The sequence below is a fragment of the Equus przewalskii genome, chromosome 20, assembly GCF_037783145.1.
Source record: "Equus przewalskii isolate Varuska chromosome 20, EquPr2, whole genome shotgun sequence".
In the NCBI taxonomy this organism is placed as follows: Eukaryota; Metazoa; Chordata; class Mammalia; order Perissodactyla; family Equidae; genus Equus; species Equus przewalskii.
The window spans coordinates 16739084-16751654 of record NC_091850.1 but is presented as its reverse complement, the minus strand read 5'-3'; the positions used below and the strand labels follow the sequence as shown (position 1 = coordinate 16751654).

Here is a 12571-nt window from a genome sequence, read left to right as displayed (position 1 = left end):
GGTAGTAATGGTGAGGGGGTGGGGGGGTGGGGGACACAACACGGGACATTCATGCTTGTAAATAGTTTCGTTTTATGTGAATATTGGCCATGAAAAAGAACTATGAGTTAAACCATCAAAGAATAGCAGTCACATTGTTGCTCTGAGTTGGTTGCTCACAGTCAACCTTAGTGATTTCTGCTAATAACTCAGTGTCCTAAGTGTTTCCATGTTGTTGATAGAGGTAGACCTATTTAATCACTCAGAGTTTAAGCCTAGTTATGTAAACTTCTTAAATAGTAAGATTTTTGTCCTGCCTTAGTCCAGAAAGAATTTCGTATGGTAACTGAAAATATAGTGTCTTCCAATGTAGGTTGAAAATTCATGCTTTTGAGTCAACTAACTTCTTTTGACAGCTTAGTCCTTCCCTAGATAAGTCTTTTTGAATAGTTTTAGCCCCTCCTACCCCCACCCCCCCACACACATATAGGATACTTTAGAGTCAAGAGCCATAAGAACAGGGGTCTGGTTTGTAAATTTCCTACGTCTCAGATGTGGCTGTGAGCTCCTCTAGGTATCCTTCAGACCAGCAAGGTTTTGTATTTTCCAGGCTGCTCTCACCAATTTAATCAGAATTGTTATCCTGTCTTTAAAACCCCAGTAGAGGGGAATTATGCTCTTTGTGGTCTTGAAAGTTTAAATCATATTTTCTTTTCTTTTAGGAATCACCAAAATCAAGAGAGATATTGTGTTTGCTGCCAGCCTCTACTTATAATGAGTCAGCTAAAAGAATGTGGGGGTTTAAGTTGTTCACCACCTGTCTGATTACATTTAACTGCAAATGCTTGCAAGTATTGATTTGGTTCTCCCATCTCAAGACAGTTGTCCTCAAACGTTTTAATATGTATTATATTTAAATCAAGCATCATTCTACATACACGTTTGTACGTAAGCATTACATTTTTTTAATAAAAAATGTACAGGTGGGGGGCATTGTTTTAGTGAAAGGCTTGAAATTCTTTTAATGAATTTAGAGCTGTCAGATAACCATTGTGTTAAATGTAACTATATACACACAGGTAAAGTGGGCATCCAAGAGGTATAGCAGCAGCAGTCCCTTAAAGGTTTATACACCGGGAAGAAAGACGCATCCTCTTGCCTTCTGGTTGCAATCATTTTCCTTTAGAAAGCAGGCCAGCTTCATCTGGACACTCTGCCACCTTCAAGGTTGGTGATTGTTCCGATAGTGATTTCCCGTCGTCGGTGTTTCACGCAGAGTTGTATGAGAGTCCTCCTCTTTTCTTTCTTTAAAAGGAGAATTTCTCTCCTTGAAGAAATCTGATACATATACAGCCTGTATAGAATAGGTTATACTTAGAATGAGGCAAAGTATTTAATGATATAATTTAAATAAGTTTAAAAACTATATTAAAAAATTGCAATAAGCAGTTTGCAAAAATAAATATAAACAAAGAAGGATATAGATTATGGGGTACAGATTAAGGGTACAAAAAATTAGTGGCTGACAGAATTTTTGTTAAGAGATTCTTTCAAATTGAGAGTTGCTTTGTTCTCTTGAGCACAGTTATGCTTCATGTAAATTTTTTTTTCAATTCATACCAAAAAAACTGTTTATAGTCAGAGCCTTTTATAGTAAAAATATGTAGTAGGACTTTCATAACTTTTGCAAAGAGTAACCTAAAAAGTTTTTATCTGCTGTCTATCCTAAAAAGACTAACAGTGGGGTTCCTACCCAGTAGCAATTATTGAGCCACAGTCCCTGCCTTTGCGTAGTTTTCTCATTGGGAAACTTTTTCTACTTATTTATCCAAGTGTTTATCAGTATCAAAATGTAGGCTGCTGCCCTGTATACTTACAACTAATATTGCAACCAGAGCTCCTTGAATGAGTCCGGTTAACACATCACTCCAGTGGTGTTTGTAATCGGAAACTCGAGAAAGGCCCACGTAAATGGAAACAGCAACAAGACCGAACTGCAGTGTGGGGCGCAGGAGTCTTGCCCAGTCTCCCTTCATCCTGGCTTGAAGATAGAGCTAACAGAAAAGATAAGAATAAAGAAAAGATTTTAACATACCAACTGGAAATTATATTTTATATTAAGTATCACTACACCTCTAAAGCACTGGTGTTTAAAAAGTTAATCCTTTAACTTTTAAAACAAACAAACAAAAAAACTATTGCCCCAGTAACTTGTGTTTAGAAGAAATTTATTACCTATCTAACTAGACTACCCTTCAAATTTTAAACAAGGCAAGGGTTTCCATGTCTGTGACTTCCTAGAATTTGGGGGCAGCTTCTCCACTTCCAATTTGTGTTAACGATCCTGATTCAGAGATAAGTGTTGTCATTAGTTCTGAGTATTGGGATAACCTCCTACCATTCCGAGGACACGTTGCCCTTACCCTGGGCCAGGCTACTGTGTTTTCTGCCCAGCCTATCTAGGGAATAAGTTTGCTTAATTCACTGAAAATTCACTTGAGAGCTCCTCTAGCCTCAAATTACTTAACAGGGCAACTGAGACTAAATAAATAGTCTGTAGGTAGATTATTCTATTTTATAAATAAACAAGTAAAACAGATTGTGTAGTTTTAGTCGTGATCTAGCAAAGGAGTCTCATTCTTTCAGTAGCACCTCTACCCTTTAAGTTCTATGACTTCTCCATTCACTAATCAGACCTCTTCCATTGTCAGCTTGCCTTTTGACTTTGGATGCATTCCTAAAGATGGTTTTGTAAAAGGAATTTGGATAGTTTTCCTATGAACTCCTTTCGGCAAATCTGGTCTCATTAAAAAAAAATTTTTCGGCCCACTTTCTATCCAGTAAGAATATACTTTTTAACATTCATTTTTAAGATTCTGTTCAATAATTTATGATTCATATACTTTAAATGCAGTCTTCAGAAAATTTATGTGGCTGTGCCCATTGGTGCTGCCTATTTAAAATAGATACACAAATCCATTCCCAGTTCTTTGAGCACTGCTGTGAGTGTTCTGTTCTCAGCAGCTGGCAAAGACCCAGAGGTTATCTAATTTTATCATGTACTCAGTATAAACATTTAGTTCTAAAAGAGCATACCAGTTCTGTGTAACAGAGTCGAACTCATTAGCTGGTTTAAGTGCTACTGGCTTTCTGCAGCGCCCCCTCCCCCTTTTTTGTTGGTTATTGAAACTATACAAAAGCAAACAGTAAGAAGCTTGTGTCAAGAGTCTGGAATGGGGGAGATAGTTGGTTCTGGTTGAAACAAAGTTGGCATCTGACAACTGAAGCCAATTAGGTAACAATCATGCCAGATAAGATTCACCTCATTCGTTCTATTTTAATTGGAAACTTTTTATTCATTTTAAGGAGAACAGTTCCTTGCCTGGGGCTGAAGCCACTTTTTTGATATTACTGTCAAAAAGCTCAGCTGTCTCCTTCCTGCTTATTTAGTTGCCTTTTCATACAATGGGTTATTCAGACTCCAAAAATTTATACCTAGGAATCACAGATACTTAGATGAATGCAGACAGCTTAGGGAGAAGTCCATTGCTGCTAAGGACATAGCAAGAAAAATATAACTCTAAAGGGACTTAAGCTAGTCCTAGTTTTGGTACTTCCAACCTAAAGGAAACTCAAGAGACAGGACTTTTGAGGTCCTTCCTCACTTGGGATTCTAAAATCCCTCTAACAATATTTTCCTGCCAGAGAACCCTGACTTTGACTTAGGTAGCTACAGACATATGTTAAGTATTTATTTTGCCCAAATTTCTTCCTCCTCAGCATCCCTGTGAAAAGTCACTTAGGGATCAGTAATCAAATAAGCTCCAGTATACTCTGGGTGAAACCTTTACGCCTCCAAGTAGCTAGTTTCTCCTTACACATCTACCCAAGTATAGATGTTTCCCCCATCTGTGTGGACCCAGAGATTATTTCACCCTGAGGTGTTTCTGGAATTCCCCGATTGTGATTATACACCTAACCTTACACTCTGCTCTAGGCTCTGGTTCTTCTGGTGACTAATGGCCATGGCTTGAGTGCAGGCTGTGGTCACCGAACAACTCTCAGCTCTGGGAGACGTTGGCTAACTGAGTGTGCTTCGTATTTGCCTACTTTGTGTTTCCCTGAGTCCAGGTTACTCATTGTAGCTCTGCGCAGGCCAGGCACTATGTATAGCCCTGGTCTTCCCCGTGAAGACTCTTCCATTTCAGTAGACCCCAAGGAGGTAAACACATTGAGTTTCTTGGACCTTGGGTCACCTGAGTTCCACAGTTGACATGTCCAGAACTCTGTACTTTGACAACTCCCCTCTCATGTTACCAGTCAAAAGTATTTCCTATAGAAGCAGCTACAACAAAGCACACAATGCTGTCTTTCCAGTGGCTCCATTTCCTCAGCCTTTCCCAGGTTCTGCAGTGCAAATCTTTAAGTTCCCACCCTCTGGAGGCACTAGAGATTGGGCTTCCTCTGCCATTCCTTTGACCACTTTCCAAAATCGTTACCTTTTGCTTATTGTCTCCTTTTCCTTTCTTTGACTTTGTGGGTTTATAACTTTATTATATTCCTTGTCTTTTGAGATGGGAGAAGTAAAGTATGTGTTCCTTTAAAAAGAAGTTTCTGATCCTCCATCTTTCCCTAACTGCATCAGAGAAATTGAATGTATGAAGCTTCTCGGCATTGTCCTATTAGAACTAGATATGGGGATACAGCTCATGCTTTAATGCCAGAGCTAAGAAGAAAAAGGCTGTGTAGGTCCCCACCTTTGCAACCTCCATTCTTCCCCACTCCCCACACAGGCATATGTTAATCGTGTATGCACTAAAGCCATTCATGGTAAGCCATTCGGTTGCTTATCTCAAGATTCAAAAGAACTTACAGAACTCCATATCCAGTATTGCGTATGGTACCAGACAGGCTCAGCAGCAGTGTCTACAACTTTCAGATTCCCCTTCTGGAGGAAACTGCCCACCCACAGGCACAATTGAATGGGTAGCCCTATCTGGACCACATAGCCCTGCCTTCTCTTCTGGGAGGGCACTGACAAGATGACTTATGACATACCTGAACCAGAGATCTGCCGGGCTGTATTCTCTCTGGAATTTATATTGGAAGTATCAAGGAGTTCTCCATTTTCAGAAGTTATAGAAAGGGCACCTAATACATACACGATAGGCTACTTGCAAACCAAAGTTATGAGGAAGCAAAAGCTGTGTGTAGGCCAGGAGAGCAAGCAATTTGGTAGAGGAAAGAATGGAGCAGAGTGGCAGCCATACTGTGAAAATTCAAGTGGCCAATGAGACACGTGAAGAAAGTTCAGTTCCTGGTAGTGTGTGCTAGTCCTAATCCATGTATATCTTTACTATAAACCATCTTTTTCTCTAGGAAGTGTGAGTGAGTCAGCTGTTTTCAAACAAAAGACAGAAAAGCCAATTAACAGCCTCCTCTATGTGTTTAACCCAAATTCTGTTTTTTGTTTTTTTTAATTTGGATTTCTGTGATTCAAATGATACAGAATTTTACTTTTTAAAAGTAAAAAGTACTTCCTTCGATTGAGAAGGAAAACAGTCTGTATGTACCTGGGTTTTAAAACATTGAGAAAAACTTAGAAAAATAAAATCCTATCAGAGCAAACATCCTGAATGTCCACTGAAGGCGCCATTATAAGAGAACTGTGACACTGGGCATGGGATTTACTTTAATGACTTTTTTCTACAAACACTACGAGAGAGAGTCCCTAAACCAAATGGCTCATCTGTCTGGTCTCTCTCTTTCTGTCACTCTCTCCTCTCAGATTCTTCTCTGAACACGCTTCAGTTTGGCCTAGCCAACTGACTTGTCCAGTGAGTATTTCAGTCAACTGGGGGACGGTGGCGGGGTGGCAGGAGATACTACTTGATGAAAGATTCTCACCTCTGGATCCCTCCCAATCCTAACTGCCAACTTTCTGGTGAAGGAAGCTCCAAAGTAGAAAGTTCACAACTAGAAATAAGAGACAGGCTGGAAAAGGCAAAACAGAAGCAATAAACTGCAGCGCCACAGAGGCCAAGGCTTTATACCTTATACTGAAGGCTTCATGAAGCCCCAGTGCAGGACAGCAAAGGGAACAAGGACGAAAACAAATGCAGCTGGCAGGGTTCCAATCATGGCAAGGAGGTTTTGTAACTAGAGCAATCCACAAAACTCGCCAGCGGCAGACTTCCTGGTTGAGGTAAAGAGGCAGGTGAAAAAGAGGGCCTAATCCAGGGACTTAAGCTGAGGGGAAGTAGCTGAGTTTTTAAGAGGAGAAGCAAAGAGTCAGCCCAGGACAGAGAGAATGGATGGGGGAGAATCCCCAGTTAACTGCCCAGACCAAAAAGGCTTTGCTTACTTAGAAAAGACTACCTCCTATGCCTACCTCTGCCCACAAATTTGAACACTGTCCTGAAATATTTAAGAGAACAATCATATTTATAAATTCAGCCTGCCACTAGTGTCACCCTATTGTAGCATACAGGAAAAGGCAAGAGGCATGTGGCCTACAGGAAACCCAAACTGGGAATGAAGAAGAGTTAATGGGAAAAACAAGGATAACAGCATACACTTCATCAACCTTGATACTCCTCCCTCCTCCAGTTTTCATCTAATAAAAGGGGCAAGATAGACAAATACCACAGGACGATGTGATACGGAGAGGGAGTCAACCTCAAGGCCTCAGAAGAAAACCACAGTGTGGCCTATCTCGATTCCTCCCTGTCTCTACTAGGAGAAACTGTTTGAACCTGACCAGACAGGGATTCAAATCAAGAGCTCAGAGCAAATCACATCCAACCACTGACTGTGCATAGCCCAGTTTTAGAAAGCACAAACTAGTTTGAGAAGTCACCTTAGGAATCCACCAGTGTCCTCCAGGAATGTCCTCATTGAAACTAGCCATCACTACTAGCCCTTGTGATAAGGAAGGTTCCAGGTGTAGTTTTTGCCTCTAAGAAGAGCAGAGAGCAAGGGAAAACCCCAGGTCAATCTTACTGCTCGGTGCAGGGTCAAGTGTCCACTCACTTCAGTAGAAGCAAAGTAAAACCTTCTACTGAAAATGGGTTGGAAATAAGCTACTATGTCCAATATTTTTAAAGAAATAAAAGCGTCTTAGCTGGGATATTACCAGAGATTCGTAAAAGCAATTTCTTACTCCTTGAAGCAATAAGGACAAAAGGGGTCGATTTGCTCAAAATAACCAGATACTCAAGCCCAGGGAGGAAGGCTGTAGGAAGAAGCCCCACCATGCAGGCGGCAAATGCTTCACTGCCAGATGCACACCTTCCTCCTAACCGTGGAGAATCTTGACATGACACTTGTGGACCACTTGATGAAGAGCGTCACAATAGTCTTATGGGGTATACAGAGAAGACCTGGTCAAAATAAACAGGAAGGACTTTTCATTGCACAGAGCCACACTGGAAAAAAATAATGTATATACACTTTTCCTTTTGTGTAAAAAATAATTACATATTCTTTTAAGTAAGGAAATTCAGTGTCTGTGACACTGCTTTGGCATTCTCTCATTACTTTCATCAAAGGGTAGGATATAATCTTTTTGCCCAAAATTTCTGAAAAAACATTTAGCTTCCATTAAAGGATCTAACTGTACTATCTCACCTTTAAAATCTGATTGTTAAACAAGATATTTTTTTTTTTTTTAAAGATTTTATTTTTTCCTTTTTCTCCCCAAAGCCCCCCGGTACATAGTTGTGTATTCTTCGTTGTGGGTTCCTCTAGTTGTGGCATGTGGGACGCTGCCTCAGCGTGGTCTGACGAGCAGTGCCATGTCCGCGCCCAGGATTCGAACCAACGAAACACTGGGCCGCCTGCAGCGGAGCGCGCGAACTCAACCACTCGGCCACGGGGCCAGCCCCTTAAACAAGATATTTTTTGAAGTTGGTTTTATTTTTATTTTGCCTTACCTTGACTGACCCTGTAACACTTAACTGAAAAATGCTGTTGTCTCATGAAGTCTCTTAATACTCTGTTCTTAAAAATAGGGGGTTTTTTTTCGTTTTCAACTAGAGTCAAGGGGTTGCTTGTGAACTAAGAATGGTTTTCACATTATTAAAGCTTTATTTAAAGAAAATATACAACTGAGACTGTATGTGGCCTACAAAGCCTCAATATTATCTGATCTTTTACTGAAAAAACCTGCCAAGCCCTGAACTAGACTAACTATAGCATGCTCAACACAAAGAAACATAGGTTGGTCGACTTATTTTCAAACACTGCTTCTAAGACCAAGCCAGGCAAACCAATGTATCGTTCCACCTACATCTGATGACAGATGAACACTGTAAGGCAGGCCTCAGTTTAGTCATCTCTAGACTTCAATTTTACCATCTTCAGGATTCAGAGTTCTTAAACTTAGATCTCGAATCCCACCTTAAAATGACTTGTTCATTTGCCCAATGCTTAGCATTAATCCACACTTTGGGAAATATCTTCATGAAATATCAACGATGCTAGGCAGTGTATGGTCAATGCCAGATGAGCGATTATACAAATCCTGAGGAAAGTGAGTGGTGTCAAAGAGTCAGGAAGACTGAGATGGCAGGCAGCACTGTCCAAACACAGAGGAGGGGGCAAGGCCCAGATACGAGGCATCCTGTGGCAGGGAGGGGAGTCTAGCTGAAGCAAAAACACTGAGAGGTGCTTGGGCCCCCACAATAGTAATTTACACAGGAATTTCATAACAGGCAGTAATATAACCAGTCTGGGATTTCAGCCTCAATAGGATGGTGCTGGTTAAAGTGTTTTAGTATATTCCTCACTGTACTGAACAAAGGACAGTCTCACACCATGCCTCTTTCCCTGAACAACCAAGTGAATTTGGAATCTTGGGCATTCACCCAAATTCAGGGGGAGTCACTAAGCACACGAACTGGCCATGTGCGAAGAAGACAGCCTAGGTGGTTCTCACAGGGGCCGACTCTCCCGGCACTGTGAAGTGTGCAGGGCTGGGCCGCCTGCCAGGAGAACAACAATGGTCAGGGTATTTTCTTTAAGAGATGTTTTTAACTAGAAGTTAATTTCTGGGTGTCCGAAATTCTTGACAGGGAAGTTTTGGCTATCAAAGACTGTCTTCAGAGAGGATTTAAATGACTACATCTCCACCCAAATCTGGGACTAACCTATGATGCCAAGATGCCTAGGGAAAGGATGAGTCATCGCCTAGGGAATTTTCTTCAGGGGGGAGGCTGGTGGTGGTGAAGTGTTGTACATAAATGTGAAAAGCTGGAAAGCAAGAAGACATCTGTGTATTCAGGGGCTGAAATAAAAGCTGGGGCCTACACTCACATCAAGTAAATATTTCCACTGCTTACAGTCAGTGAAAGGCAGTGCATGGTTGCACTGGTCTTTCTGCTGCAGAAAGGCCTGGGTCTATGACAAACCTATTTATCTAAATTTGTTTTTCCATTATAACTTTACATCTAAATGGCTTATACTGACCCAATTACCAAACTACAGTAAGGTAATCTTCCCTCTGCTTATATCCCTAATTTGCCTCCTCATATGCTCCTGGGTGTCCACAGAGCAGGCCTACCCTCGAGACCCTCTATACGTTTATCATATTTCACAAAAGAGCCCTCAGTGAAAGTTTCTATTTGACCATATATACACATGTTTTGAGAAGGGTCAAGGGAACAAAGAAGAAGAGCAAAAACTTCTAAGGTATGGAATATGATATATGTGAGATAATTCTTTAGAATTAAAAACAGTGGGTCAAAGTTGTGTGTCAAGTCACCATTTTACTTCCAGAGATCTGCATCACCTGACCTTCTTCAAAATTAGTGGGCTAGGGTTCAGATCAAGTAATCAATCAACAAAGTACGGGAGCCTGAGTAACAAGAGACCACGAGAGAGCTTACAGACTTGAGCACCCTCCTCCCAAAGCCCCCGTCTCCCCATGTGTAAAAGGGTGGCAATCATCCCTCCTCACTTACCTCCTGGGGGTTATCAGAATGAGTCAAAATTTCAAGTAGTGTAAATTCCAATCATCAATATCAACTAAATCTCAGATTCTTAGGTCTCTCGCATAAAGATACTGACACACAGGTGAGTGACTAACAAACCACAAAAGCTGCCCTGGTGAGCTCTGGCTCTGGGGCACACAAAACATGTCCACACCTTCAAAAGCCATTTAGTGTAGTCACAAATGTCTGCTTTGGGGAAAGTTCTCAGGATATTAATGGCTCCAGCCATTGCCCTGCCTTCCCCTTCTCCTCCAGTCCTCATGCCCTATTTAAAAAGAAAAAAATACGATGGCTCCTTGTAGAAAGAATGCGAAGTTTTCCTAATAAGATAAATGAACTGAGGATATTAGAATAGTAGTTGTTACTATCTTCAAATAGGTCACATTTCCCATGCACATTTTCAGAAAGATTTGGGTGTGCGTTTTCAAAAGGAAGCCCTAAATTCTGCTGAATTGGTATCCTGTTGCTTCCTCACAAAATTAAATTAACATAAGATGAAAGCCTTGCAATTTCCAGAAATGCTGAAGAAGCCAAAATTTAGCTCTATTATAATGGTTTTGAAGTTGTGGGTTTGAATTTTATATAACACAACGGCAACTTTACATTCTTTTAACTTTTGGAACTGGTTTTTCAAATAAAAGCAAGATTCTGGTAAAACTTATTTTAAATTCTCTCTAAATGAGACCAGTTAATTCCCAGCAGTCTACTCTTATTATTACACATGAGGGATTTTTAATCTAAGCATTAAATACTCATACAGCACTTACTGTAATCCAAGGGAGGAAAAAACAGGAAACAGCAAATTTACAGAGCACAACTATATAAAAATCCACTTATAAAGAAAATTATGGCAAAAATTATAGTTGATCTGTTAGGATCGAGATTTTCTCCCCCCTCTTTTCCCATCAAATTCTGATAATTTTATACATAGAGACACACAGAGAAGACATTATAAAAAATAAAAGTCAATTAAATCAAACTTTAAAGACCCCTTACATGTGCCCTAAAGCGTGGTCTTCCCATCAGTCACTCTCCATAGACATTCATCTCTAGTTTGATATGCAAAACGTGGGTACAAATCTTTTCTAACCTCTTCACTTTGCATAATGCAAGTGCAAACTGCCATGCTGCTGTACGGGTTAGCAATTAAAATTGGACCTGGAAACTGTATAATGACAGGCTCCTTCTGAAGCAGCAAGTAGCTCTCCCAGAAGTTGAAACCTTTCAAGTCCCATGGAAAGCAGTCTGGGAAATGCTTCAGGAAGTTGAAGGACCATAAACCCTGCTCAAATAGGAGCAACAGCAGCTGCCTTCACATCCAATAATCAAAGCTCAACTTCTCACCCCAGCACCCTCAGGAGGAAAGAAGCCAGGCTGTTCCATGCCCACACTGAGCAGACAATGCTGGGCGCCCAATTAGGGTGCGGTTATCAAGCAGCAGCGTCTCCTGGGCCTGGTATTTCAGATCAGTGACCTGCTGTGATTACACAGCAGCTCTTTGTATGTTCCAGAAAACCTCCTCAGGAAATATTCCCAAAGTAAGGGCACACACCAACTAATTCTTAGCACCACGTTTGCCGACTTGCTGATTAACTGTGAAAAAAAAAAACCTACTTCAAAAGTGAAAACTCCCTATTATCCTGAAGGTTCCCAATGCATACACTGTGCCTGTTTGCTACCTCTTAGTAAAGGACAAAAATACTTTCAAACAATTGTAACTGGCTTTGACAGAAGCGCAGGCATCCATTCCTCCGAACTTACTGCCACCAGCAATGGAGTCCAGTTGACTGAGAAGCTAAGGCACACGAGAATGTTGAAGGTGGCCACGCAGGAGAGGACACCACAACTGAACACAAATTGCACGCAGCACGTAACCCACTATCAACAGATACAGAGTACTTACTGCCACAAACAGCATGCAGTACATGGAGAATGAGGAATGGCCTGAGTAAAAGGACAATCTAGAAAAGAAAGAAAAGAAAAGTTAATTTTCTCTCCTAGAAGTAGAGGATATTCTTGATTCATAAATCTCCCTACCTCCCCAGTGCACACAGCTCCCTCCCTTCACCTTTAGGAATTAGAAGGGTGGGTAGAGTGGCAGTTAGGACAGGAATATTAGAGTCCTAGGAGGGTCTGAGGTCTAATTTCTATACAGTAACATGTTATTGAAGCTTTCAGGATGGGTAATGAGTCATTGAGAACCAACTTGCCAAGCATTTCTAAAGTAGTACTTGACAAGCCATAACTAGCATAAATGGCCTGACTTTATTACATATAAATTTATGTGACCATGATTTAAGTTTTATTTTCTACTTGAAGGGTTTGTCCCTGAATAACAGTAATAATTCCTTTGGAACACTCAAAAGTTGACTACTTTCAAAAAATAAATAGCAATTTTTAAAATTTAATATTTTAGCATTTTAAGTGGGCACACATCTTGGCTTAGATTTCCCTCCAGATTAAGTGCTTTGTTTGACATTTATTAACATTGTATTCTGACAGTCCTGTACCAGATGAATCACCTCTTTCAATATTATATTCTATAAACATCTGAGTACCATCATCCTACCTAAAAATGACGGAATGCTTGCAAAATTTAA

At 40.6% G+C, this 12571-nt stretch overlaps 2 protein-coding genes across 3 annotated transcripts in view; one reads left to right on the top strand and one right to left on the bottom strand.

Moving 5' to 3' along the window:
* MTREX (Mtr4 exosome RNA helicase) overlaps positions 1-986 on the top strand; it is a 116217-nt gene extending 115231 nt beyond the window's left edge. The window contains exon 27 of the mRNA XM_008532402.2: positions 702-986. Coding sequence (XP_008530624.1) covers positions 702-754 — 53 coding nt within the window. The 3' untranslated portion in view covers positions 755-986. The remainder of the gene's footprint in view (positions 1-701) is intronic.
* PLPP1 (phospholipid phosphatase 1) overlaps positions 871-12571 on the bottom strand; it is a 96185-nt gene continuing 84484 nt past the window's right edge. For both annotated transcript variants that reach the window (XM_070587587.1, XM_070587586.1), the window contains exons 4-6: positions 11875-11932; positions 1857-2033; positions 871-1333 (exon numbers count right to left, since the gene is read on the bottom strand). In XM_070587587.1, coding sequence (XP_070443688.1) covers positions 1202-1333; positions 1857-2033; positions 11875-11932 — 367 coding nt within the window. In that variant the 3' untranslated portion in view covers positions 871-1201. The remainder of the gene's footprint in view (positions 1334-1856; positions 2034-11874; positions 11933-12571) is intronic.